General features: G+C 43.3%; 10 protein-coding genes across 10 annotated transcripts; 8 read left to right on the top strand and 2 right to left on the bottom strand.

Moving 5' to 3' along the window:
• Positions 1–504: 504 nt before the first annotated feature.
• Positions 505–2,242, top strand: BDB00DRAFT_794394 (uncharacterized protein). The gene is made up of 2 exons (XM_053121301.1): positions 505–906; positions 1,021–2,242. Exons 1-2 carry the CDS (start codon positions 677–679, stop codon positions 1,841–1,843), a joined length of 1,053 nt encoding a protein of 350 aa, XP_052985802.1. The 5' UTR covers positions 505–676; the 3' UTR covers positions 1,844–2,242.
• Positions 2,243–2,578: 336 nt separating this feature from the next.
• Positions 2,579–4,077, top strand: BDB00DRAFT_794396 (NUDIX domain-containing protein; the record flags this gene model as incomplete). The annotated part of the gene is made up of 5 exons (XM_053121302.1): positions 2,579–2,897; positions 2,966–3,028; positions 3,082–3,123; positions 3,213–3,591; positions 4,021–4,077. Coding segments are annotated over exons 1-4 (647 nt in total), but the record flags the coding sequence as incomplete, so codon positions are not given.
• Positions 4,078–6,650: 2,573 nt separating this feature from the next.
• Positions 6,651–7,090, top strand: BDB00DRAFT_794401 (uncharacterized protein). The gene is made up of 2 exons (XM_053121303.1): positions 6,651–6,802; positions 6,884–7,090. The coding sequence occupies exons 1-2, from the start codon at positions 6,733–6,735 to the stop codon at positions 6,979–6,981; spliced, it is 168 nt and encodes a 55-aa protein (XP_052985804.1). The 5' UTR covers positions 6,651–6,732; the 3' UTR covers positions 6,982–7,090.
• A 4,229-nt stretch (positions 7,091–11,319) lies between these two features.
• On the top strand, positions 11,320–12,261 carry BDB00DRAFT_741818 (kinase-like domain-containing protein; the record flags this gene model as incomplete). The annotated part of the gene is made up of 1 exon (XM_053118468.1): positions 11,320–12,261. A coding segment is annotated over one exon (942 nt), but the record flags the coding sequence as incomplete, so codon positions are not given.
• Positions 12,262–13,012: 751 nt separating this feature from the next.
• BDB00DRAFT_885911 (Cupredoxin) lies at positions 13,013–15,079 on the top strand (the record flags this gene model as incomplete). The annotated part of the gene is made up of 3 exons (XM_053128426.1): positions 13,013–13,364; positions 13,450–14,889; positions 14,985–15,079. 3 exons carry the CDS (start codon positions 13,013–13,015, stop codon positions 15,077–15,079), a joined length of 1,887 nt encoding a protein of 628 aa, XP_052985806.1.
• Positions 15,080–16,007: 928 nt separating this feature from the next.
• Positions 16,008–17,931, top strand: BDB00DRAFT_948513 (thioredoxin-like protein). The gene is made up of 4 exons (XM_053129549.1): positions 16,008–16,931; positions 16,998–17,044; positions 17,147–17,356; positions 17,450–17,931. The coding sequence occupies exons 1-4, from the start codon at positions 16,130–16,132 to the stop codon at positions 17,768–17,770; spliced, it is 1,380 nt and encodes a 459-aa protein (XP_052985807.1). The 5' UTR covers positions 16,008–16,129; the 3' UTR covers positions 17,771–17,931.
• Positions 17,932–18,139: 208 nt separating this feature from the next.
• Positions 18,140–18,805, bottom strand: BDB00DRAFT_752822 (uncharacterized protein; the record flags this gene model as incomplete). The annotated part of the gene is made up of 4 exons (XM_053118648.1): positions 18,140–18,247; positions 18,351–18,455; positions 18,554–18,625; positions 18,716–18,805. 4 exons carry the CDS (start codon positions 18,803–18,805, stop codon positions 18,140–18,142), a joined length of 375 nt encoding a protein of 124 aa, XP_052985808.1.
• Positions 18,806–18,944: 139 nt separating this feature from the next.
• Positions 18,945–20,278, bottom strand: BDB00DRAFT_866414 (CobW/HypB/UreG, nucleotide-binding domain-containing protein; the record flags this gene model as incomplete). Its single annotated transcript, XM_053126225.1, has 3 exons — positions 18,945–19,809; positions 19,964–20,043; positions 20,126–20,278. The coding sequence occupies 3 exons, from the start codon at positions 20,276–20,278 to the stop codon at positions 18,945–18,947; spliced, it is 1,098 nt and encodes a 365-aa protein (XP_052985809.1).
• Positions 20,279–21,146: 868 nt separating this feature from the next.
• On the top strand, positions 21,147–22,044 carry BDB00DRAFT_866415 (uncharacterized protein; the record flags this gene model as incomplete). Its single annotated transcript, XM_053126226.1, has 2 exons — positions 21,147–21,185; positions 21,331–22,044. 2 exons carry the CDS (start codon positions 21,147–21,149, stop codon positions 22,042–22,044), a joined length of 753 nt encoding a protein of 250 aa, XP_052985810.1.
• Positions 22,045–23,142: 1,098 nt separating this feature from the next.
• Positions 23,143–24,665, top strand: BDB00DRAFT_924234 (uncharacterized protein). Its single transcript, XM_053128762.1, has 5 exons — positions 23,143–23,520; positions 23,591–23,653; positions 23,739–24,131; positions 24,291–24,361; positions 24,465–24,665. The coding sequence occupies exons 1-5, from the start codon at positions 23,174–23,176 to the stop codon at positions 24,491–24,493; spliced, it is 903 nt and encodes a 300-aa protein (XP_052985811.1). The 5' UTR covers positions 23,143–23,173; the 3' UTR covers positions 24,494–24,665.
• Positions 24,666–24,782: the final 117 nt, after the last annotated feature.

Consider the following 24,782-nt stretch of genomic DNA (forward strand, 5'->3'; position numbering starts at 1 on the left):
AAATACGATAAACAAGAGAGTATAAGAACTTTGGGAGGACTTAACTCTTTGAACAACGAGTCCCTTTGCTATTTCGGATGCCATCAACCTTTGTTGTACATGAAACAAGAGAAGGATGAAAAAAGAAGAGGAGAAGTAAGGCAGCCAACGGAAAGAGGACACACAACATAATAAATGTGGTGATGATGAGGAGAGGATTGAATGATAGGCATATTTGGAACGAATATAGTGAAGAAAGAAGAAGATGGATGCCGGTGATGAAGATGGATTTCTTTTCAACAGGGGTCTTTCAGTAGTTTATCGCATGATCTTGGGAAACCGGATGTCCCATCATTAATAATATATCATTGATCTATCACTGATGTATCAGATAGTATTACGTCAAGGATATATTCAGCAAGAAAGTTATTCATATGGCATACTATGTATATACAGAGTTCAGTAATGCTGGATGATGTTATTCTTCACTCCCCATTGGACAGACTTTGTTTCGCCTTGTTATTGGCGTAAGTAACAATGCCGCACTTTATTTTTTACAAGCAATTGGTCAGTTTTTCTATACCGCACTTTATTCTGAACTTGGCTAGGTCTCCACCGCCCGACTGTCCCGAAAAGGCGATGTTCTGGCTTTCATTTCTTTTATCCTCGTTTGGAACACCTTCAAGTTGTCCTCTCCATGAGCAGCTCGAAATCAAACACCAATAGCGACAACAACAATAACAACAATTCTGCAGTGTCCAATGTCGTAAACGATTTAGTACGTGCTGCTGTGGGCGGCGATACAAGTGCTGTACCAGATGACGATATCGACAAGTACGTTGCCGATTTAATTCTTAAAGAAGCCGAGGCCAAACGAAAAAAGTACGACAATGAAGGTGTGCGTGCGTATCAACCTGACTTTGGAGCGTAAGTTTCTTCCATTTTATTTTTGTGTTAAATAATATAAACATTGTGGATGTATTGGCTCGCATAAGCTATGCAAGACGATCAAAAATTGTTGTTGTTAATATTTCATATTAGAGCTCAACCCAACAATCTGCCAAAACCAAATAAACGATTCTTTTTTAACATGATAAAGGCAACCGATAGTTACAACCAATCACTTAAAGAACAAGAAGAAGAACTTGCTCGAGAAAAAGAGAGATACCTTCGACGAAGACGACGACATGGACATTGTGACGATGACGATTCGAGTGACGAGCGTAGAAAAAGGCGACGAAGGCACGACTACGATTCATCTCGGCGACAGCACCATCATTACCACCGTCATGACAGCGAGCGGGATGACGAGGTTGATGATAAATACTCGGACGATGATCGATCTTCTTCTTCTCGGATGCATCGAAAGGATCATAATCAATCAGCATCAAAGCATGGCAATTTTGATGATGGAGAAGAAGAAGGACGACGACCATCACATAAAGATGACAGCTCAAAAAAACAAAATGATAAACGACGATCAAAAGGCTCAGAGAAAGCTTCTATACCCGTTATCATTCGTGGACGGGGTCGAGCAACACAAGGCAGCAGTAGTAAGATGGACAAGTATTTTTCCAAGCAATATGATCCAGCGTTAGACATTGAACCTGATTTGGACAGGATGATTCTTGCCGAATTCAATGATAGCGATGACGACAGCAGCACGAAGAAGAGAAAGAAGAAGAAGAAGGATAAAAAGGAAAAGAAAAAGAGCAAAAAGAAAAAATCATCATCAAAAAGAAAGAAACGAGAGGAGACTGATAGCGGCGATGGTAGTAGTAGTGGTAGCGATGATGATTATGTTCGAGTAAAATCTCCTCCCCCTCCTAGACCTATAAGAGCTTGGGATGTGGGCAAATTTTGATTTTGCATATCTGGAAATTTGATATAATCACGCTATCTGTGTTTATTTATGTTCTTACACCGGCGATATGGTATTTCTCGCTCGATGGATGGCAACATGACTGGAAGGCACAGTAGTAATCCATTATAGCGAACCTGTGTTTTAACATGATGTTCCCATGGATACGCTATGGTGGTCTGGTTCATCCTTTTGCAGTTCTCGATTTCGATTGCTTCAATCGCCGAGAAGCGCAGGGCATCAATAAAGTAGCGAGAGTTACAATTGTTGATTACAGTAAAGTGCGGTAAAATTCTTAATAGTTAAATCCATCACTACAGCGTCCTTTATGTCATTGAGTACTACAAGCGATGGATGACAACTTTTCCAACGATCCAAGCATTGGCGAATGCCGATATTGAGGTACACATTCAATTTATCTGATTATTGTTCCACAGGATACTGTACAAATAACCTAAAAAGAACATGTATTTAGAAAGTAAACGAGCTATGGGCAGGATTAGGCTACTACTCTCGGGCACGTCGGTTATGGGAGGGTGCGCAAAAAGTGTGCAATGAATTCGATGGGTCTTTGCCAAACAATGCTGACGACTTGCAAAAACACATCCCTGGTGTTGGACGGTATACGGCTGGTGCTGTTGCATCTATTGTGTTCAACCAGTGTGCACCTGTCGTTGACGGTAACGTAATCCGTGTTATTGCTGGTCTGCGTGCCATTGGTGCCGATCCTAAGAAATCCAGCGCTGTCAAGTTGTTTTGGTAGGTCTTCGATTTTTATTATCCATAGCAGATGCTAGACTTGATTCTGTTACTTATGCGGACAAATACACTACAAGGAAAATTGCTGCGATATTGGTATTAAAGAAAAGGCCAGGCGATTTTAACCAGGCGTTGATGGAGCTAGGTGCAACTGTTTGCACTCCACAGAATCCTCAATGTGGATCTTGTCCTTTACAAAGCAACTGTTATGCTTTTACACAACGAGACGTCTATTCACGATTAAAAGCAGAGAAGTTCTGGGAACAAAAGAAGCGCAAACGGGAGGAAATGGAACATGGTAAGTTAATGTTTTTTTACCTTGCTTGTTTTACAACGCTCATTGATTTACACCACGATTGTCTTTAGAGTGCGCTCATTGCCCTGAAATACAAACAGTCTTGCGCGAAGACGAAGATTATGCTGTCACTAGTATGATATTGCATTCAGAAAACATAACATTTAGATTGAAATATGCTTCAATAGATATCCTGCAAAGCCAGAAAAGAAGAAGCCTCGAAATGAAGATTAGAATATTTTAAAAGAGAAAGTACGGGAAGATCAAGGGGACTAGCTGTGCATCTTTCTTTCTGACCTTTTTTTACATTGTTATTAGAATGCGCAGTCTATATCATCCAACTTGATTCTAAGTTCTTGATTTCCAAAAGGCCGGATACGGGATTATTGGCAGGGCTATGGGAATTTCCAAGCTTAGAATTGGGAAGTTTAACCACAACTTACAATGAACGAGCAGTCAAGGCAAGCGACTATCTATGCGAACGTTATGACCTGGACATCACTGCAAAGGGAGCAGTATCACAGAGACAGGATCTTGGAAACGTTGTGCATCTTTTTTCCCATATTCGCAAGGTGTATCATGTCGAATGGATCCATGTTTCGGAGGGAACTGTTGTGGATGACAAAGAACAAGTCAAGTGGGTCACCAGCGATGAGTTGAAAACTTCACCTATTCCTACAGGACTAAAAAAGGCTCTCATTTCGCTCCGAACAGAGAACACCATACCCCAATGTAGTAATGGAAAATAAATTTTCCGTTTTCCTTCCAAAAGAGGGCTTCTCGGAGGCCTCCAATTTTGGTAACGGCTTCTCCGATGGAAACGCCTCCGTGGTGGCTCGCTCGGATCGATATAAAAGGAAACTGTCACTTCATGACTAATAAAAGATTGAAAGAAAAATACACCTCTATTTTTCATCTATTTTATCTGCTTTTATCAAAAAATGAACAATATTCCACCATCAGCTATTATTCGCAATCGCGTTGTTATTCATGCAACACCTCGGGGTATGTACAGAAAAGGAAGTTTCTCGGCGCGTTGCGCCTTTATCTCGATCCGAGTAGAGAGGACTTTAAATTTTTGCAAAACTGTTTTGGGTTCTCTGTTCGGAGCGAAATGAGGGCAACCTTAACTGAAGGTTTATCTTGTTTGAGTGTGAAATTAAACGGGGAACCACTGTATATAATTGCTGGCAAATTGCCTATCATAAAGGATGTTGCCACTTTGCCATCTTGCAAAAAACGGAGTCTGCCTGTAGGTGAACTGAGTATATGTGGCGATGATGCGATCATCGAAATATAAACAGCCCATAATATCTGCATCTGCACAGATACATACTTTAAGAAGTGATGTGCTGCATAGACGCAACCATGCATAATGATACTCGTTTCCACATATACGACGCAGAATACAGAGAAGGTATTAGATTTCTTCTCCAAGAAATACATTAGCTGTCAGCACATTTAGAATAATAGTATCTATACTCAACATTTGTGTAATGGGCTGTCAAGTTAATAGGTAGCATCATCTGTAGTGTTACTTTTTCGTCAACTTTTTCAATATAAATATATAGCCAGATGTGCTCAATTGATGATCCTTGTGTGGCGTAATAAGGAAGGGCTGGGCTTGATTTAATGCATACGGTTTTTACTTCTGTATCATAGGAAGTTACAATGCAGTATGCTCTACAGATGGCGTTACATTTCCTAGCCCCTTTTTCCTTGCAGAGGTAGAATTAGAGTCAGTCTTTTAGTATAAAAGGTTCGTTTTTCTGCAGAACGCCTTTGCTCTATATCAAATATTTTTGTGATCCTCACTCATTGTAAGTCATCTTTTCTTAATTTCACTACTATGTACCTTTAAATCTATTCAACTAACCATAATTTATATGTACACGCTTATAGTAAACAAGACAAACATGGTTCAAGTTTTCTCTCTCCAACGCCTTTCTCTTTCCGTGGTTTTGGCCTCGATGCTGGCTTCCGTGCTGGTTTCTGCTGCTGACAGTAACACTTGCAACACTTATTGGGGGGAAGTTTGTAATCCTCGTGTATCAACTCAATGCTGCGGTGATACAAAATGCATGAAAGACAAATCATCTGGCGCTTATATATGCGGGCCAAAGCATACATAGAGTGATAGCTCATCCTTACTTTGGGTTTCTTTTGTTCCTTTTCTTTTTGGGATTCCCCTTTCCTTTATATTCCTGTTGAAGGATAGCTATAGTTTCTTTGCATACATCCCCACCCCGAGTCCTGACTCCGCTATCCGCATCTCAGCTCGCAACAAAATAAAGTCTTTGGCCAATCAGAGGGCCGTATAAGTATCCTTAAAGCAGCCAATGACAGCTTTGAATAAACTTTTACGTGTAACACTTTAAAATACTGGTGCATGACATTGCTGTAATTTCAACTTGATCGAGTAATATGCCATAGTAGTGTCTCTAGTTGAAAGAACCAAAATGCATAATATCAACGACAATATTGCAAGGGCTACAGGTGCAAGGACATAACTTTTATGCAATGCCATTTTTTAAACTAGGTCCTTTATTTAAAATGCGTAATGGATTTGCGCATAACTGATACACGGATTATCACTTACGTTTTGTTTGATCACTGATAAAATGTTTGGATGGTAGACTAAGTAGCATTATGCTCTGTCAAAAAGAAGCAGTGTTAAAGATAAAAGGATGTGTGCGATAAAAAGGAGTCCATTCTCTATTAACCAGTGGTCATTGATGAAACAAGCTGCTTGTAAGGTGCGGACAGGAACAAGACAAGACAAGAACAAAGAGACCGGAGGGAAATGTGCTAGGTGCTTTCAGAAGAGCAAGACAAGACAATAAGAAAACCTGAAGGTAGGAGACCATATGTTGAGAGAAGAGACGAGGAACAAGATATAGGCAAGGAAACAAGATATCTGACTGACGTTTTATTATTCAAAGACTTATGGTGTTTATATATCTTTTACTATGGAATTTAGTAATGCGAATAAACGGAAAGATTGGTATTAGGGTTGAAAATTGGGACGATGATGGTGGATGATATTGTTACTTGAGGATTTAATAAATGATCATCGAGGTTGAGGGTGATCAGTTAGTAGAGGTCGAGGAATGTTCATAACACTACTGACGATACTAGTGAAATCATGTGATTGATATGACCAAAAAGGTTATAAAAGTAGCATACTGCACGACTCATCGAGACGTTGGCTTTTCTTCCTAACTTCCAACGCGCTTGCCCCGCATCTTTTTTTTTCTTGGCCTTTTGTACGTATGCATTCATTTACATTCTGTCGTTGCAGTTGCTGTTTGATCGTCACGATTGATGATTCTTTATTCGCAACCTGGTCTAACATTCTTTTCGATTTTTTCTCTAAAGTTCTGTCTCTCTCTCTCTCTTTCTCTCGGGCACTGGCCGGCACAGTGTAGCGTCATGTGAGTTGTGCTTTTATGCTGTGAAGCTGTGTGAGAAGTTGTCATTCGTGTGAGAATTATCAATTCTCGTTATTGTAATCGGTTGCATAGCCCACTATTGAAGACCAGGGCTCTGGTTGAATTCTGCGTTGCCCGGCGGCGCCTTCACTTGGGTAAGTGCACCTGGCACGACGACAATTTCTTATCAACGACTAAACCCTTTCTGTATTACCGATATAGTGAGGATGACGTACCCTGTCAGCAGTGTGCGTAGAAGCTCGTAAGTACTCTTTGAGTATGGGAATTGATACGGGCACGACAAGTTATTTCCTTATTTGTTCGGGGCATGACAAGCTCTAATAATAGATATGATATGTTACACAGAGCAGCATAATAGCTGACACTCTTAGTGTTAATTATAGCAGATGGGTGGTGTCGTGCCCGTAAGAAGCACAGCGCGTATGTATTATGTAAGAAGGCAATTCGATGACATATGTAGGTGGGACGCGTCGTGCCCGTAAGAAGCATTGATTTCTTGTGCTTATTTATAAGTCTTCTGTTCAAACTTGCTCATAGATCACAGCCAGATTTTAATAAATCAAAGAATAATTCTGCAGTACAGTGTAAAATTACTTGATATAGGATATTCCATACTATTTCTACATAGAATATGAAAAAGTTTTATAAATATTTGCCCAGCAAACGTTTATACTATATAAATATGTACGTCAAGAAAACGTATGTTATCAAGCTGACAGCTGCATTTGGTATAAATTAATACCACTTTGAGAGACAAAAGAAATCTATGTAGAGGAAAATAGAGAAGATATTTATGATGGTTCAAAATGTAAAAAAGAGAGAGAAACCTTTCTATGTAGCGCTGTGAATGTGTGATATATTAAGTATAATGGAAGCGCTGCTGTACAAAAACGTGCCAAAGAATAAAACAAGGCAAGTTTCTACTAATACGTCTTCAAAGTTTCCTCCTTACGGGCACGACGCGTCCCACCTACATATGTCATCGAATTGCCTTCTTACATAATACATACGCGCTGTGCTTCTTACGGGCACGACACCACCCATCTGCTATAATCAACACTAAGAGTGTCAGCTATTATGCTGCTCTGTGTAACATATCATATCTATTATTAGAGCTTGTCGTGCCCCGAACAAATAAGGAAATAACTTGTCGTGCCCGTATCAATTCCCATACTCAAAGAGTACTTACGAGCTTTCTACGCACACTGCTGACAGGGTACGTCATCCTCACTATATCGGTAATACAGAAAGGGTTTAGTCGTTGATAAGAAATTGTCGTCGTGCCAGGTGCACTTACCCAAGTGAAGGCGCCGCCGGGCAACGCAGAATTCAACCAGAGCCCTGGTCTTCAATAGTGGGCTATGCAACCGATTACAATAACGAGAATTGATAATTCTCACACGAATGACAACTTCTCACACAGCTTCACAGCATAAAAGCACAACTCACATGACGCTACACTGTGCAGGCCAGTGCCCGAGAGAAAGAGAGAGAGAGAGAGACAGAACTTAAAAGAAGAATGTTAGACCAGGTTGCAAATAAAGAATCACCAATCGTGACGATCAAACAGCAACTGCAAAGACAGAATGTCAATGAAGTCATACGTACAAAAGGCCAAAAGCACAAAAAAAATGATGCGGGGCAAGCGCGTTGAAGTGAGGAAGAAAAGCCAACGTCTCGATGAGATCATATCAATCACATGATTTCACTAGTGTCGTCAACAGTGTTATGAACATTCCTCGACCTCTACAAGTGATCACCCTCAACCTCGATGATCACTTATTAAATCCCCAAGTAACAATATCATCCATCATCATCGTCCGAATTATCAACCCTAATACCAATCTTTCCGTTTATTCGCATTATTAAATTCCATAGTAAGAGATATATAAACACCATAAGTCTTTGAATAGTGAAACATCAGTCAGATATCTTGTTTCCTTGCCTATATCTTGTTCCTCGTCTCTTCTCTCAACATATGGTCTCCTACCTTCAGGTTTTCTTATTGTCTTGTCTTGTTCTTCTGAAAGCACCTAGCACATTTCCCTCCGGTCTCTTTGTTCTTGTCTTGTCTTGTTCCTGTCCGCACCTTAACAAGCAGCTTGTTTCATCAATGACCACTGGTTAATAGAGAATGGACTCCTTTTTATCGCACACATCCTTTTATCTTTAACACTGCTTCTTTTTGACAGAGCATAATGCTACTTAGTCTACCATCCAAACATTTTATCAGTGATCAAACAAAACGTAAGTGATAATCCGTGTATCAGTTATGCGCAAATCCATTACGCATTTTAAATAAAGGACCTAGTATAAAAAATGGTATTGCATAAAAGTTATGTCCTTGCACCTGTAGCCCTTTGTATCCCCTGCAATTGTTGTCATAGAATGAATATTGGTTCTTTCAACTAAAGACACTGCTATGGCATATTACTCGATCAAGTTAAAATTACAGCAATGTCATGCACCAGTATTTTGAAGTGTTACACGCAAAAGCTTATTCAGAGCTGTCATTGGCTGCTTTAAGGATTCTTATACAGCCTTCTGATCGGCAAAAATGTAAGCCCAGGAACTTCCGTTGTGCACTTTAGTAGGTTCTCGAAACGTCCTCAACGAGTTCAGTTGGTAACCAACTTTACCATCGTCAAGTTTCGACCACAACACCCTTCGTGGTGAGAGGGGCTCTACCGAACCTCCCTCCTTATATTCACTTCCTCTACAAACAACCACCAACAACGACGATGATAACTATGCAATTCACGTTTCTTATACACTCAATATGATAAAAGATAACGTTCTGTAATTGTGTATGCTGCTATGCTAACTTCAGAAAAAAAATCATCTTGTCACATTTTGGAATACGCCTGACACACAAGATGTTAATTATGGACAGCACTAGTACATATTCACTGTGTGAAGAACCACAAAGAAGCAGTGGAAGCCTGTGGATTAAAGATATTGTATATACCCCCATATAGTTCATTTCTTAACCTATCAAAGAGCGCGAAGGCAGGCGTTAAAAGGAACTTTTAACAAAAGATACCTCTTTGCCTTATGAGCTATTAGTTTAGCCTATTTAATTATAGTACACTATAACAAAGGACCAAATGCGCCAAAATAAAAGATATCAAATGTCTACTCGTCCCCAAATGACAAAATGCTGAGTAAACTCTCCATCGGCCAAATGGAATTTCGTGTCACGCAAAGTTGAAAAGGCTCGGTGCCGCAATCAATAGTGGAAACCCTGTATGTCTGTTTAATGGTATATCCTTTGAAACACAAACGTGCGTCAGTATCGTAGTTGATGGACCACTCACGCATCATACTGTATCATATGATCAAGTGTAAGCTTCTTCATCTGTTAAACTTTTCAGGTAACTCAGTACCAGTTGGAGGATGCATGCGCATGAGATAGGATTGTTTTTCTGTCTTTTTATCTTTATGATGATGTATTCATGCTCAAAAAGTAAAAGGGGTGGGTACTGCGATTATAGGAGGACTAGGGGCACTTGTTGGTGTTGTTAGGTTACGGAAGGAGCGGCACGTGCCCAATCTCCTCCACCCCCAATAGAGAGAAAATAGCGGAAGTTTTTTTAAAATCATGTGAGCATCCAAAAGGAAAAACAACCAAAAAAAGATAAACAAATTTTTTATCCGCTTTGAAAGTATACAAGTGATCTGTATTGTGCAGGTATTAATGACTGGCCATGAATGTCACTCATTTTTATTTGTTTCCGATTCACATTTTTTGTATGTTAAAACGGAAGAAGCAAAGAATCTGCCCGGGGAGAGAAGGGGGGATGCCGGGGCAAGTAAGTGAAGCTGCACTTTAAGGTGATGATTTTAGATCGGAACTTTAATAATTGAAGTAGCATATATTACACATATACTTTAGGACAAGAACACATCCATATGGAGACATAAACAAGCAGGTTGCAAACGACATATTCTCGGAGATGTCCGGAAGCCAGCGAGGAAGGGGTGGTCAGAGACGGAAACTGTGGTATTCTTGCCGGTGGCGTGGCAGACTTGAGCCATCAGTCGCCCATGGAAACGGTTGCGTGGAAACACTTCTTCCACTACCAACCCCGAGAGAGACCCACTAAGCGAGCAAACGGTGTCTTGTGTAAACCAAAGGGTAGAAATGGGATGGGGGGAGTTGGAGGGAGCGATGAAATTGGCCAAACAGGACACGGCGGGGAGGGAGATTGGGATCGCAACCTATTGTTTGACGGGGATTATCGCATTTGATTGGACGATAACACGAGTGATCCAAGATAAGCCCGGGAGATAAGCGTGAGCATGCAGATTGATTGGGCCAAGCGAGTTTTTATCTGTCTCTTGATCCTCTCTTCCTTTCTTTTTCCTCCATTCACTCACTCTCTCTCTCTCTCTCTCCCCACACCGTTGCCTTTGCTTCCTTCACCCCGCATTGCTTCTCCACAAACACTGTTGCTTTTAAGCTTTTTATCTAACACACACACTTACACACTTCCTCAAAGAACAGCTGAATGAACCCTAATAAAGGCGCTGATACTCGTTTCAATTCATATTTTCAATTTATTCGTCCTTCGAGACAACAAGAGCAGGAGTCTGCAAAGAGGAAAAAGAGCAATCATAGTAATAACTTGCACATCGACACCGACCCACTTGGTATCTCGTATGACCACAACAGTAGCGATCCTTCTAGCCAGCACCGCGATGAATACTATTCTGACATCTTCCGCAGTCTAAATTTCCCGCACGACAAGCCAAGAGTCTCCTCCTCAGCAGCACCAGCAAACGACGATAACGATAACCACCATCTCACTGATAATACTAGCAGCCATCATCATCACACACTCAGACGACCCTCTGCTCAGCAAGCACCCCCCTCACTATCCCCATCCCCGTCACCAAGCTCGTCCTGTTCTTCTGCCGCAGCATCGCCCACCTATGGCCCGTTATCACCGTCGCTTCGACGTGACATTCCACGCAGCAAGTGTCAAATCCGCAAGGGTTCCCTCACTTCGCCTACGGGAAGCGTCTCTGCAAAGTCGTGGGAACACATCAGGTCGCCAGCAGCTTCGTTCTTGGCCAGTTTCGCATCGCCCGTACTCCCGCCTGCCTATGAAGAAGATGGCGACGAGATTGACGACTATGTGCTCGACAAGATCATTGGGCACGGCGGCTTCTCGACTGTACGCAGCGGATACAGTATCTCGGATGGCCACAAGGTCGCTGTCAAGGTCATCAACAAGACCAAAATGAATGAGCAAGACCATGCACGGCTTGAGCGCGAGCTCGATATCTGGAAATCGCTCAATCACCCCAACCTGGTGCTCATTGAGAAAATACTGGAAACCGATCATGCCATGTACGTCGTCTGTACCTATTGTGGCGGCGGATCCTTATTGGATCGTGTCAACCAACAAGGTCCCTTGCCGGAAGAAGAGGCCCGTGCGATTATCATTCAGCTCTGCCATGCAGTGCAATACTTGCATCAGGATGCTAGAGTTTGCCACAAGGATCTCAAACTGGAGAACGTCCTCTTGGACGACTCCAATTGTGTGAAGGTGTGTGATTTTGGTTTGGCCATCTATCAAGCACCCCCCATGTTTCTGGACAACGAGGTCGCTGGCGGCTCGTTGGCTTATGCCGCTCCTGAACAGGTCCGATCGGTCAAGCCGCTGCCTTCTCCCGCAGCGGATCTTTGGTCGCTGGGAATCTTGCTCTATGTTTTGGTCACTGGCCGTCTGCCTTTCCAGGATTGCTATGATGTCCGTCTTCAGCAAAAGATTTTGCAAGGGGAATTTGAAATGCCCAGCTGTTTGTCTGAAGGCCTGCAGCAGCTTCTGCACGGCTTGCTTCAAGTCGATCCCCATAAACGATACACTGTCCGCCAAGTGCTGCACTCCTCTTGGTGCTCCCCGTGAATGATTATTCCCTTTCGTCCCACACTCCATCCTCTTCACACCACTTCCCCCACTCCCCACCCCAAAGAGCCATTCTTCCAAAGAGAAAAGCTATGGCCAACCTACCACGCTCTGACTCCCATTTTCTTCTTCTTCCTTCTCCTTCTTTTTCCCAAACGATTCCCCCATCTGTACATAGTAATTCCCCTATTCTAAAGATCTTCCACTGTGTGTTTATATCTTATGATACATATATTAAACAAAAACTGGCATTCTAATACTCATTGAAAATAAAATCTCATGCTTAATATCATCGAATGCGTTCTTCCGTTCACATTGTCTTGCTGTTGTAAAGAATGGCCGTTGCTGCAATACACACACGCATCCTCAAAGATGGCTACTTTTAGCCATCATTGTATGTATTGCATTATTGTCGTTACTCTTCGTGCATGGCAATGTAAATAATAACCACATATTCGCTGTGTATTATTTCAGACAACGTCGCCGCATAAAGTTTCCCATGCCTTCATCGGCACTGCAGGAGGTATTCTCTTGCAAGCTTTTGCTATTCATGTGGCACATGTTAACTATCATGTCTATGAAAATTGAAGAAAAATAAACAAATGCCATCGTTCTAACGCAGTGATCAAGGATATACAGATCATCACTGTCCAGTATATATAAATAAAGCTTTGATCATTTGAAAAAACGCTAGTTGCACATAAACCACTCCTTCATCTTACATTTACGATAATTTTACAGAGTCGAAACGATGACCCATTTGTTCTCGTTTCTCTTGTCGGTTATTATTGTCACATATTATGTTGCCACAGCAGTCGTATATGGCCAACAAACTCACTATTTTGAGTTTAATGTTACGCGTGAGATCATCGATCCAGATTGCTCCGGCTACGCGGGTGGCAAGCTTTTGGTGAATGGCCAACTACCTGGGCCCACATTAGCGGTTACGGCAGGCGATTATGTCAAGATATTAGTGCGCAACTTGCTTCCAGTAAGCGAAGCCGTTCAGTTCCTTGGGCTTGCAGCAAATGATGGACATCACTTGGGCCAAATAACGATCCATTACCACGGGATACACCAATACGGCAGTCCAGCTTCAGATGGTAGGCATAAAATCAACAAAAAAATCCATAGATGTTGAATTATATATAACATGCGTTTATAATTCTGTTCACCAACATTGAAAAGGCACACCGTTCCTTACTCAGGATCCAATCCCGCCTCAACAAAGTTACTTGTACGAATTCAAAGTGATTAATCAGGCGGGAACTTACTTCTACCACGCACATACTGCGACGTATTCTGAATCTGTTTTTGGCCCCTTCATTATCTACGAGTCCGTGCATGCCCGTCCACGGCCTCAATTTCGAGATACTGATAAGGGTGGTGATGTCGAACAAAAATTGATCGCGGGCCCATATTACTACGATGACGAACGTACTATTATCCTGAGCGAGTGGTGGCACCGGACCGCCGAAGACCTCAGCGCCTACGTTCTTGGCCCAAATTACACAGGAATACCACAAGCACCAAGCATTCTGCTGAATGGCCACACGCTCTATGATCCAACTCAGCAGCCTGTAGGATCTGACTGCTCTGGCTATTCAGTGATCTCTGTGGATCCCAAAAAGACCTATCGAATCCGTATCATTAGCGCAGCAATATTCCAAACTCTCGGATTAGCATTCGCTCACCATAATGTAACAATCATCGAAGTAGACGGCACCCTTGTTCAGCCATACGACGTTCCGTTCTTGGAGCTCTCAACTGCCCAACGGGTTTCAGTATTACTGCGACCCATCAAGACAAACTACCAACAACAAGGTGATTATGCGATCAGCACTGTCCGTCGCTGGATTGATTTAAATACAAATCGATCTTCCAATGGACTGGCAGTTTTACGCTATACGCCTACTACTACTACTACTACTACCACAATTTCATCGACAACATCGCAACTACGCCGTCAAGAACAACAGACAGTATTTTCAGTACCAGACGAACGATTCGCGTTTCCTCCAGAAGTAGCATACTGGCACTGGCCAGGGATTGCACCTATTTATCCAGTACCAGACTTTGTCGACCATCGAACAGAACCTTCAAGAACCATCGTTCTCAGAGTAACAACGGGTATGCTACCAAATGGCGCAACGCGATGGTTTGTCAATGGTGTATCCTTTACGGATCCTAAAGAAACCATCCTGACAACCATTTTGTCAGCAAGAACTACAGCAACAGCAGCTAGCGAGGGTAATAACAAGTCACTTTTACCACATCCCGATCAATTGACAGAGAATGGATATTATTCATATCGAGGCACGTATCCAATCAAGTATATGGAGGTGATTGATTTTGTGTTCCAGTTGACACATCTCCCAAATCGGCCATGCACTGGCCATCCTTGGCATACACATGGTCACACCTTTTGGGAGCTTGCGCACGGACCAGGACGATACAACGGCAGTAATGCAAACAATTACTATAGTGTCCCTCATCCGTATGGGCGTGATGTCTCTTTGGTATATCCTCTGGAGGACCCTGCTATTGAAGAAGAAGCTGCTGCATCAAGCGAGCCACGAGAATGTGGATGGGCAAGAGTCAGAATACTTGCTGATAACCCGGGCATATGTAAGTAGTAGCGGTAGTTGTCTTTTCTTTCCACCGTTTTGCACATGTGCTACCATTATCTATACCGCCTACTAATCATATGCCCTTTTTTTCAGGGAATGTACACTGTCATATTGAACCACATATGACGGCAGGAATGATGATTGCTTTAGAAGAAGCTCCCGATCTACTTCAGACGCTATATGGCTAAATGACTCTTGGTTTTCTCTTTTAATCTAAAGTTCCTCCCTCTTTTTTTTTTGCCTCCAAGTATAGCAACATTGTTAATAAAACATTGTAGAGCGAGCGTGTAATCAGTTTAATGCCAGCCGTCAATACGGCCGCTTATTTGTTCGTATTAATGCTAAAGAGTACGTAGCTCAGAAATAATGCTTGCTGGTTTATTAATAGCTATTCACAACGGGGTTCTCCCAATATATACAAAGCGATAAACTATGAATAGAGGCATCGGTGTTATATATCGACTCTACTTTAAGTTCGGCAACAACAGATATGTAAACATCACGAAAAAAAGAGCATGAGGATGGCTTGATAAAACGCAACATATTTCTTACTATAATGTCGTGCCCAGTTTTCCTTTCCTTACCTAATCAGCAGGAGAGACAATGTACCTCCGAAAGAGAAGTTCAAGTAACCTGAAAGATGCCGGTATACTTGCCAATTGCCAGAAACTACATGATAACAGATGACGTTGCTAGATGACTAATTGTTTGTGTATGCTTCTCCAAAATAAAAAAAGGGCACAGCACGACTTGCAAATCTGGGTACCACATTCGAGTCGTACAACCGGTAACTCGGCGTTGTTGTCCACCCTTGCCCTTACCCACGGCTGGTGCATGAATGTGATCTTTTTTTTTGTCCAAAGCGTATTATATAAAGGGGGATCGAGTTGAAGCAAGCAGTCTCTAGTCAATACATGTACAAGTACCAAACAGCTCTGTTAGGCTATAGTTACAGCGTGCAAGGCTTAGTGCGGTAACTGTTATAGAATGGTGATAAAAATAAGGCCGGTCGAAGAAGGAGCGCGGACCTGTGCATCATGTTGCTCGTTTTGATTACGAGTAATTGTCCAATCACGTCGCTCCAAGTGATGCGCGTACGTACGTATGCAAATGGGGGACTCTAATTTTATACATACTACTATCACAAGGTTGGCGCCCTTTTTATTTCTTTCTCTCTCTCTTTCTTCTTTGTTTGGACAAAGAAACTCTTTACCTTTTTGTTTAATCAAAAACACACAATGGCGTTCTTTCGCACAGTGTTTCTCTTGCTCGTGCTAGCGAATGCCGCGTTTCTCGGTTACGACCATTACAAAGGTGGCGACATTGCCGTGAGTTTGGTAGACCAAGCCAAACACCTCAATGTCCCTACCGTACAGTTGCACTTACAAAACGCCTGGACCGAGATTAAGTCCACGACACCCGAAAAAATTGCTGGCCACGTGAATTCTGCTTTTGACCAGTTGAAGGATTTCAACTCGCCTACTGACGTTGTCGACTACTTGCGTGCCAAAGCTTCTGGTGTTGTCTCTGGTGGAAGCAGCCAAGGGGCCATCCAAATGGAGGGCAACGTGTTTGTTTTGACGACTGGCAATTTCAACAAGGTCATTGATGGACAACGCCCTGCACTCATTGAGTTTTATGCACCCTGGTGCGGCCATTGCAAAAAGTTGGCTCCGATCTATGAAGAATTGGGTGACGCGTTCGCGAGTGCTCAGGATCAAGTGGTGATTGCCAAGGTCGATGCGGATGAACACCGTGACTTGGGTGGCAAGTTTGGTGTTCAGGGGTTCCCTACGTTGAAATGGTTCCCCAAGGGCGTGACAACGAGCGAGGGTGTCGAGGATTATCGTGGCGGCCGTGACTTGGACTCGTTGACCAAGTTTGTGCAGGAAAAGTCGGGCGTACGTCCTCGTATCAAGTCGACAAAGTCGGATGTTGTCGTATTGGACACCAAGAACTTTGATACAATCGTCAAGGATCCCAAGCAGAATGTCTTGGTCGAGTTCTACGCTCCCTGGTGTGGTCACTGCAAGAACTTGGGTAAGAACAATCAATCTTTAATTTTCTGAACACTTGTGCTAACTCAATTGCTTACTATATAATTAGCTCCTATTTATGAAAAGGTTGCCAATGCATTTGCTAATGAACCTAACGTGAGTTATTGCCCTTTCATGTTTCACAGATATTTCTCTGAAAGTGTCATAGAGCGCCAGATTACTGATAACTAACATGCTGTTGAAACAAAAAATGTACAGTGCAAGGTCGCCAAGATTGATGCCGATAGTGAACGTGAGATTGGCACTCAATATGATGTTTCTGGGTTCCCCACGATCAAGTTCTTCCCTGCTGGCGATGATAAGGAACCTGTCTTGTACGAAAGCGCTCGCTCCGAGGCTGGCTTTATTGAGTTCCTGAACAAAAAGTGCGGCACTCATCGTGTTGTTGGCGGTGGTCTTGATGCTACGGTATGTTTATTCTTACTAGCGCTATAAGCACGAAGTTTACTGCGCAATGATTGGGGACTTTCTGACAATATACGTGCGTTTCTGTTTTTTTAGGCTGGTCGTGTTTCTGACTTGGACAAGCTGGCAATCAAATTTGCATCGACGTCTGACAAGGGTGAACGCGAAAAGGTCAAGGCTGAGGCAGAGTCAATTGCAAAGGAACTGGGAACGCGTAATGCAAAGTTCTATCACGTCTTCATGAAGAAGATCTTGGAGAGCGGCGATTCTTTTGTAAAGACCGAATCCGCACGTGTTGATCGTATCATCAAATCCAACACTGTTGCAATGAACAAGGTCGACGACTTCACCATCCGTCGTAACATTCTTGCTGCTTTCGACAAGAAAGCCAAGCCTGTTACCAAGGATGAACTGTAAATAAACACACCCTCTCTCTTTAAAACCCACTTTTCTATAACTCTTCTTTCCGTTTTCAACACAACTCCACACGTGTATACACACACACACACACACACACACAACAACAACCCAACCCGTACCAAAAAGAAACCTATCCGCGAACATAACATATCACCATCATCCTTGATATAAAAAAATAAAATAACGCCTATTTTTTTGATATATGTAAGTGATGTTTGTGCGTTTCGCCAGCAGCTGTATATTAAGATTTGGAAAGAGAGTTTAGAGAATGACAACACACACACACACAGAGAGAGAGAGAGGGCGGGGGAGAATTAGGGCACCTAGTCAACGGAGTTGGGATGGGGAACGATAGCTGACATATGTTTACGCGTAGTTCAAGCGGAAAATGTCATTGAAGACATAGTACGAGTTACCCTCAGGAACCAGGTTGAAGCTTTGGGAGAACATTTGAGGGTTCTGCTCCTCATCAACCTATGTGGTTATCCAGCAAGAATATTGAAAAAGAGTTAGTTCAACTAAACGAGAAAGTTTGAGAGCGTGGAGAAAAAGGTAATCACAAGCCAGGATAGTTTACCAAAAGCTGACCGGTCACAGAAACGATGAGGCTGGCAACGGAAGGGTTGCTTGGCTGTGCGTCGATGGTGCTGATACGGTGAGCCACCTTTTGGAAGGGCAAAGACTGTATATCATTGCGCATTACAAAGGTTAGCAACTATTCCTTTGTCATTTTGCCCCCCCCACCCCCAATCTTTCAATCACTGAATCAGTCAAGCTTACCGCAAGCTTTTGGACAATGTTGCCAGCACCACTGAATTGTTGGCCCTCGAAGGTCAACATGGAGTGCTCTCTCTGTTTTATTCGTTTTTATAAATACGATTCAATCCTTGAGATGTTTTTTGTTTTGGATAACGCCTTTCTTCTCCCTAGACAAACACTTACGTAAAGGGGACCAAGTTGTTCTCGGTTGGAGTCAAAGGTCTCGTAGTAGAACTTTACGAATGCTTCGGCGACTTGGTTGAAATCACTCATGGCGTAGTAAGTAAATGGGAAAAGAGAAAGGGAAAGAACACGGTTCAGTCGGGGCTGAGAAAAAAAACTTTTTATTCGTGTCGTACGCAGCAGCAGCACCATGGCGAAGAAGCACCCAAACCCACAGCAACCACAGCTATTATTCTAGTTCAACGACTAATCTTTCAAACTCTTTCTGTAGACGGTCTCCATGTTGTTTCATGTCTTTGCCGATAAAGGTCAGGCGACTGTCCCTTGGCTCGTCATCATCCCATTTGCGGTCCTCCGTCACCACCAGGTCATCATCCACGCCTTGGACAACCACCTTGTAGTCACTGCCCTGCACAGCCAGCACGCCCTTGACGCGATACAGGGTATCATGCATCTTTTGCGCCTCCTGCCGGACAAACGCCAGCACCTCTTTCTGCTTAACAGGATTGCCACTCACTAAGAGCATGGTCTGTTCGATACTCGGATCATGTTGCTTTACAGGCAGGGCTTCCTGTTCCTGTTCTTGTCCATCTGCTGTTTGTTCAGTGGATGATGATGACGAAGACCTCAAGCCAAACAAGGATTGCACAGGTACTTGAGCATATTTGGTCTGCACCAAACGAGCCGATGGATTGTGTTGCCGAATGTAGTCTGTCAGCTTGGACAATGCCTCTTTGCTCGAGACGAGATCAATCTTGTTGAGCAAGATACAGTCTGTCGTTGTGATCTGTGCCAGCGGCTCGTTCTTGTACGTGTCTTGTCTTTCCGATGCAGCAGCAAGTCGGCTAAAGAAATGCTTTGCGTCGACGAGCGTGACAATGCCGTCGAGATAAAAGTTTTGCACGATTTCATCTTGGCCTTTGCCGTCGGCGCCGCGCTGGATCATAGTTTGGATTGGCTGCGGGTCAGCCAGCCCAGTGGACTCAAGGATCACATGTTGGATCCGTTTCTCGGGCTCAACGAGCTCGTTCCTATTGGCAATCTCACTCAGGGCACCTATCAGCTCACCGGACGACGAGCAACAGACACATCCCCTGACAATTGGACGATAAGTGTGTGGTAAGTTACGTTGTATGCTTATCGTTTCCCACACACACAGAGAGAGACACACGTAGAGAGGGCCGATCGCAGCCTATCCTTGTCAGCGCCCTCACTTGGCTAGCTCTCTCCAGACTATTGTGTTTTCACAGTTTTGAGTCGACGAACCAGCCAAATTCATAGAGGTTTTGGATGTCCTCGGTCTTGTCTTGATGGATAATTTCGTTTTCCTTTGAACGGAGATTTTTTTAAGCTCAAGTGCTTTTTTCATTTTGTGCCTCCGCCCAACAGACATCAAAAAGACTCTCTTACTATGCCAAACGCAGCAGCGAATTCGTTTTCAATGACGGCGATACGCTCAGGGATGCCGTTTGTCCTTGCGGCATCCAGTATATGGTTGAGCAGCGTAGTCTTCCCGGCGCCCAGGAAACCAGTCAGAATGGTGACGGGAACGCGAGGTGCCATGATAGCGTGTGGTGTGGGAAGAAAAAGTAAAAGAAACGCGAAAGAAAGAATCGTACCAGCACCAATTGAATGCCAGTTTGTTGTTGCGTCTTTTTTTTTTTTTTTTTTTTTGTTCCCGATGGCAGCGTTTTCTGTTGGGGGGCCGTGCACACAGCAACCACCGTTTGTCGCTCGAGGATCACATCGCCTTTATAAGGCTTTCATTGAGTAGATCTACAAGATGGCACTTTCATAGTGTGTTGTTGTTGTTGCTACAATTCCCAGATATGCATGATCGGAAGAACAAGGCGCATTATCTATCGCTTTTTGAAGAAATGAGCCGACATCTATGCCGTGTATGACGGCTCCGCTCCAAAGTCAAGCGAGGAGAAAGGGTGGGGGACGGTCATGCGGATAGGGCTGGTTAAAAACGAGTAAATTGAGCAAAGTGGATATGAGCGAGTGTGTAAGTGAGTGAGCCAAGTGAGTGAGCCAAGTGAGTGAGTGAGTGAGTGTGGACAAGCGAACAAGGAAGAAGAAAAGAGCGCACACCCCAATTCGTTTTCCAATATTCTTTCTTTCTTTCTTTCTTTCTTCTTCTTCTACTCCACTCCAACACCTCTTCCCTCTTCTTTCTCCTCTCCTCTCCCTTCCTCCTGCCGCCTCTTTATCTTCGTTTCGCTTCTCGTTTGTCTAGCCAACGTCCCCCGCCCCTAGATCGTTTATCTCTCTTTTTTTTTTTGCACGCGTTCGCGTATTCCGTATCTTCTTCCCTTTCCCAAACAAGAGCACAAGAAAACTCTCCCTGTCGTTCCTCTCTTTCCTCACTCACTCTCTGTTTCCATACCTCCCTCATTGCGCGTTATTTTTGAAATCTCTGCTATTAAAAATGTCGCAATCAGCAGCACAGGGATCCGACATTGCCGAGGTTAGCGAAAAATATACATATATATATATTCTATTGGACAAACACCAACGCGTGTTCTGGGTTATTTTCATGCGTAATCTGTTCTCTGTGTCTGTGTCTCACGAACCTATCACTAACGCCCTTTCCTGCAATATTGGAAAAATAGATGATGCATCGGCTCAAGACAAGACTGGCACTGGCCAACTTTAAGCGGCAACACGGGTACGAAAAGTACGACTTGCACACACTCGAATTGAGCCTTTTCCAAAGCACCGAGCCACGAAGGAAAAAGAGCAAGAGAAAAGATGATGACAATGACGACAACCACAACGACGCCGTTCCCAATTACTATCGTCCACGCTACTATTCCAACAGCAACAGCTGCATACATAACAATAGCCATTTACAGCTACAACAACAACAACAACTTACTCCAGTCGATGACGCTTCCTCACCCTCACCCCCGATAAGAGCGACGCGTAGTACGCCGTTGTATAGTATCCGAAGCCCTCTTTCGGCCAAGCGAAGTACATCGCCTAGATACCGCTTCCAGCAGCAACACCATCACAGCAACAGCAGTTACCGACCTATCAAAAAGTCTGCATCTACATCGACTGCTACTGCTAGACTTGCGGCAGCTTCTAGTAGTAGTAGTAGTAGTAGTAGTAGTAGTAGCAGTAGTACGACACTTATGCCAAGAGGTCGCCCACACAATAACATGAAAAACAATGATAGCCACAACGATGCTGCCATGGTGTTCTCCTCGGATGAGGAAGATGCGGCCAACTTGCTGGTCATGCTACACAACCACCATCATTCAATCTCATCCTCATCCTCATCAACAGCAGCAACAGCGACACGACCCAGCATGCCCGCATGATTTATGTATGCTTCTCCGAAGCCCGCTCATTCAAACGACACGCTCCCTCACACCCCTTGCTCCCCTTTTTGCACACACACACACACACACACACAGTTTTGTACAGTAAACTTCTTGTTATACCACCCCACTCCCTATCGTTCTTCTTGCATGAATCTCTCTTTTACAGTTCACACTCACATTTCCTTAACTAGTACAACTAGCACACCACACACCTTATTTGGCAGCATCCACCTCATTTTGTTTCTCTTTCTCTATGTTGTTGCAAGCAGTATGTAATCTACTATCACTAGTGCATCTCTACACGCTTCACCGTGTACTTTTTCTTATCATGTGTGAACTTGCCCATATTTTATTGTTCCATACACCACGTGTCCAAGTCACCGGGTTCTTCTTAATAATATTTCTTTACTTTTCAACTGTTCAATATACACATATAAACATTGCTCTTTCTTTCTTTAAAGATCCTATCATACATACATAGTGAGATAACCAGGACCACGGTCAAAACATGTAGTAGCTTAGTAATGCCATCTCGTTTTATTATCTGCCATGCTAAAAGCTCTTCCTCCTCCCGACGGGCGACGTATAGATCGGTGATAAGCTTCTAGAAAAGAAAGATCTCACGAGAAGCTTTATATGTTGTGTGCGCTTTTGCACAACTCAAGTTTTAATAACGCATGGATCTCGCCATTCAGATCAGAAGAAAAAATAAGGGGCACGCATCATTTCTGTCCTACATACAGTATACACATTACAGCAACGACGGCCTCTGCTATGTTCTCTATTTGTTAGCCCCGGCCTTGCATATCAGCAGCGCACACTTTGTAATATATGAACAGTGTGTTCCTGTATAATATATCGCCTTGAGTAGGTGATTGACATAAAGAGGGCAGTGAAGAATGGAATCGATGATCAGTAAGTCGTCCTATTTGAGTGTTTTTTTTGGGTGTAGCACACAGTCCGCCCAAGTGTCTGCATGTTCTTCGTCGGCGTCCTGAAGATCGTCGGCCTACTTTTTCCTCTTCTTCCTTTCTCTTCTTCTTATTCTCTCTCTCTCTCTCTCTCTCTCTCTCCCCACACTCTATTATATTTCTACCTGTATATACCCTTGAAAGGCCAATCAATCATGCCGGTCCCAGGCGCATACGAACCAGAGTTAGAATTTTCCGATCCGAACAGTGTCCGTGAGACGGCGCTGTTCTCGTTCAACCCACTCATATACCTTTATTTCATGCTGTCATTTCTGATCGTGCCCTATCCGATCTACCAAGTGATTGCCAAACGCTACGGCTGGGAAACAAACAACAAGACAATGGCACGACACTGGAGTGATCTCATGCTGGGCTTTTCCTACGGCACAATCTTGTTTGTCTTTGGAAACTATACTCGTGCCTATAGCTGGATCACCGTCATCGCCTTTTATCCGTCCCTTTTTGGATACGCGTTAATTGCAGAGCTTCCTTTCACAAAGACGTCCGTATACACATACAAATACCACAAGCTCTTTATGTAAGCTAATACTGCTCTTGTTTGGATTCAATAGATCATTGCCAAACATCAAGAATTGGCCGTTTGGCATGTGGGCCGTGTTCTTGACAGCCGTGGCGTAAGTGTTCTAGTGCGTGTGCATGGCTATACCTTTGGCTTAAATAAAAACAGCCACCTAAGCAACAACAAAAAACATTCTATAGGATCATCCTTGCATTTGCAGCGTTCCATATCTACTGGGCCGCCACGCTTCCCCTGCCGTTCGTCATTTACTATATCTGCGCGCTGCTGATCCCAATTTTTTTATTTACTGTTTCACTTGCACTGATCAAGGAGAACAATGAGAATTGGGCTCGTACATGGATCCACGGTTATCGCGTCCGATGGGCGACCCGTCGCTCTTCCAAGAAAAGCAATGGCAATGATGAAGAGCAGCCGCAACAGGATGAAGGCGTGAATCCAGAATCATCCACTTCCATAGACCCGGTTACACAGCAGCAGCCAAACGTACCCGAGTTGTATAACCCTTATACCCGTAAGCTCAACTTGCATCTGCACCACTGGCAGATCTTCTACATGTTAGCTTTTTTCACAAGGTAAAGAGATCACTGGACTATCGCTTGGATCTACTTGAACGCTGAAAATTATGAAGTCACTGGTGATTTGGCAGTAGTAGTAGTGTGATTAGCAGCTTTCCCTCCCCCCGCTCCTCCACCCCTTGATATGCAAATACTAACTCAAATGCTTTTGTACAGGTTCACGCATCCGGTGTCCCAAGTGGGAGCAGGGATTGTACTCGCTTGTTATATGGAAGGCATTAATGCATGTAAGTAATCCGTTGTCTTGAAAGTTTCTCTTTTTGCGAGCAAAGAGATCTACCTTTGAATTTATAACACTTGAACCTTCTTTAATTGTCGTGACGACAACAGATGGCTACGATCAACTTTTGAACGACTAGGTCTCTTTCTTTGGTGATAATATCTTTTCCGCCTTTGCATACCGATATGCGAAATGATGCGTTCCACTTTTAGTTTTTGTAACACACACCCCTTTTACTGTTTACTGAGTATACGACGTACTATTATTATCATATTGCTTCCCCTTGATTTTTGTTGTTATTTTAATTTCCTGCGATTAGTATTTTATTTTTGTTTCACCAAAGCATAAAATGGTCATTTCTGTATCCTGAAATCGATGATGTGAGCTGTATTATCTTGAGAAGCATGGGCGCCCACTTTCTCAAGTCA

Source organism: Zychaea mexicana (genome assembly GCF_025766255.1).
Source record: "Zychaea mexicana strain RSA 1403 chromosome Unknown BDB00scaffold_1, whole genome shotgun sequence".
Classification (NCBI taxonomy): Eukaryota; Fungi; Mucoromycota; class Mucoromycetes; order Mucorales; family Lichtheimiaceae; genus Zychaea; species Zychaea mexicana.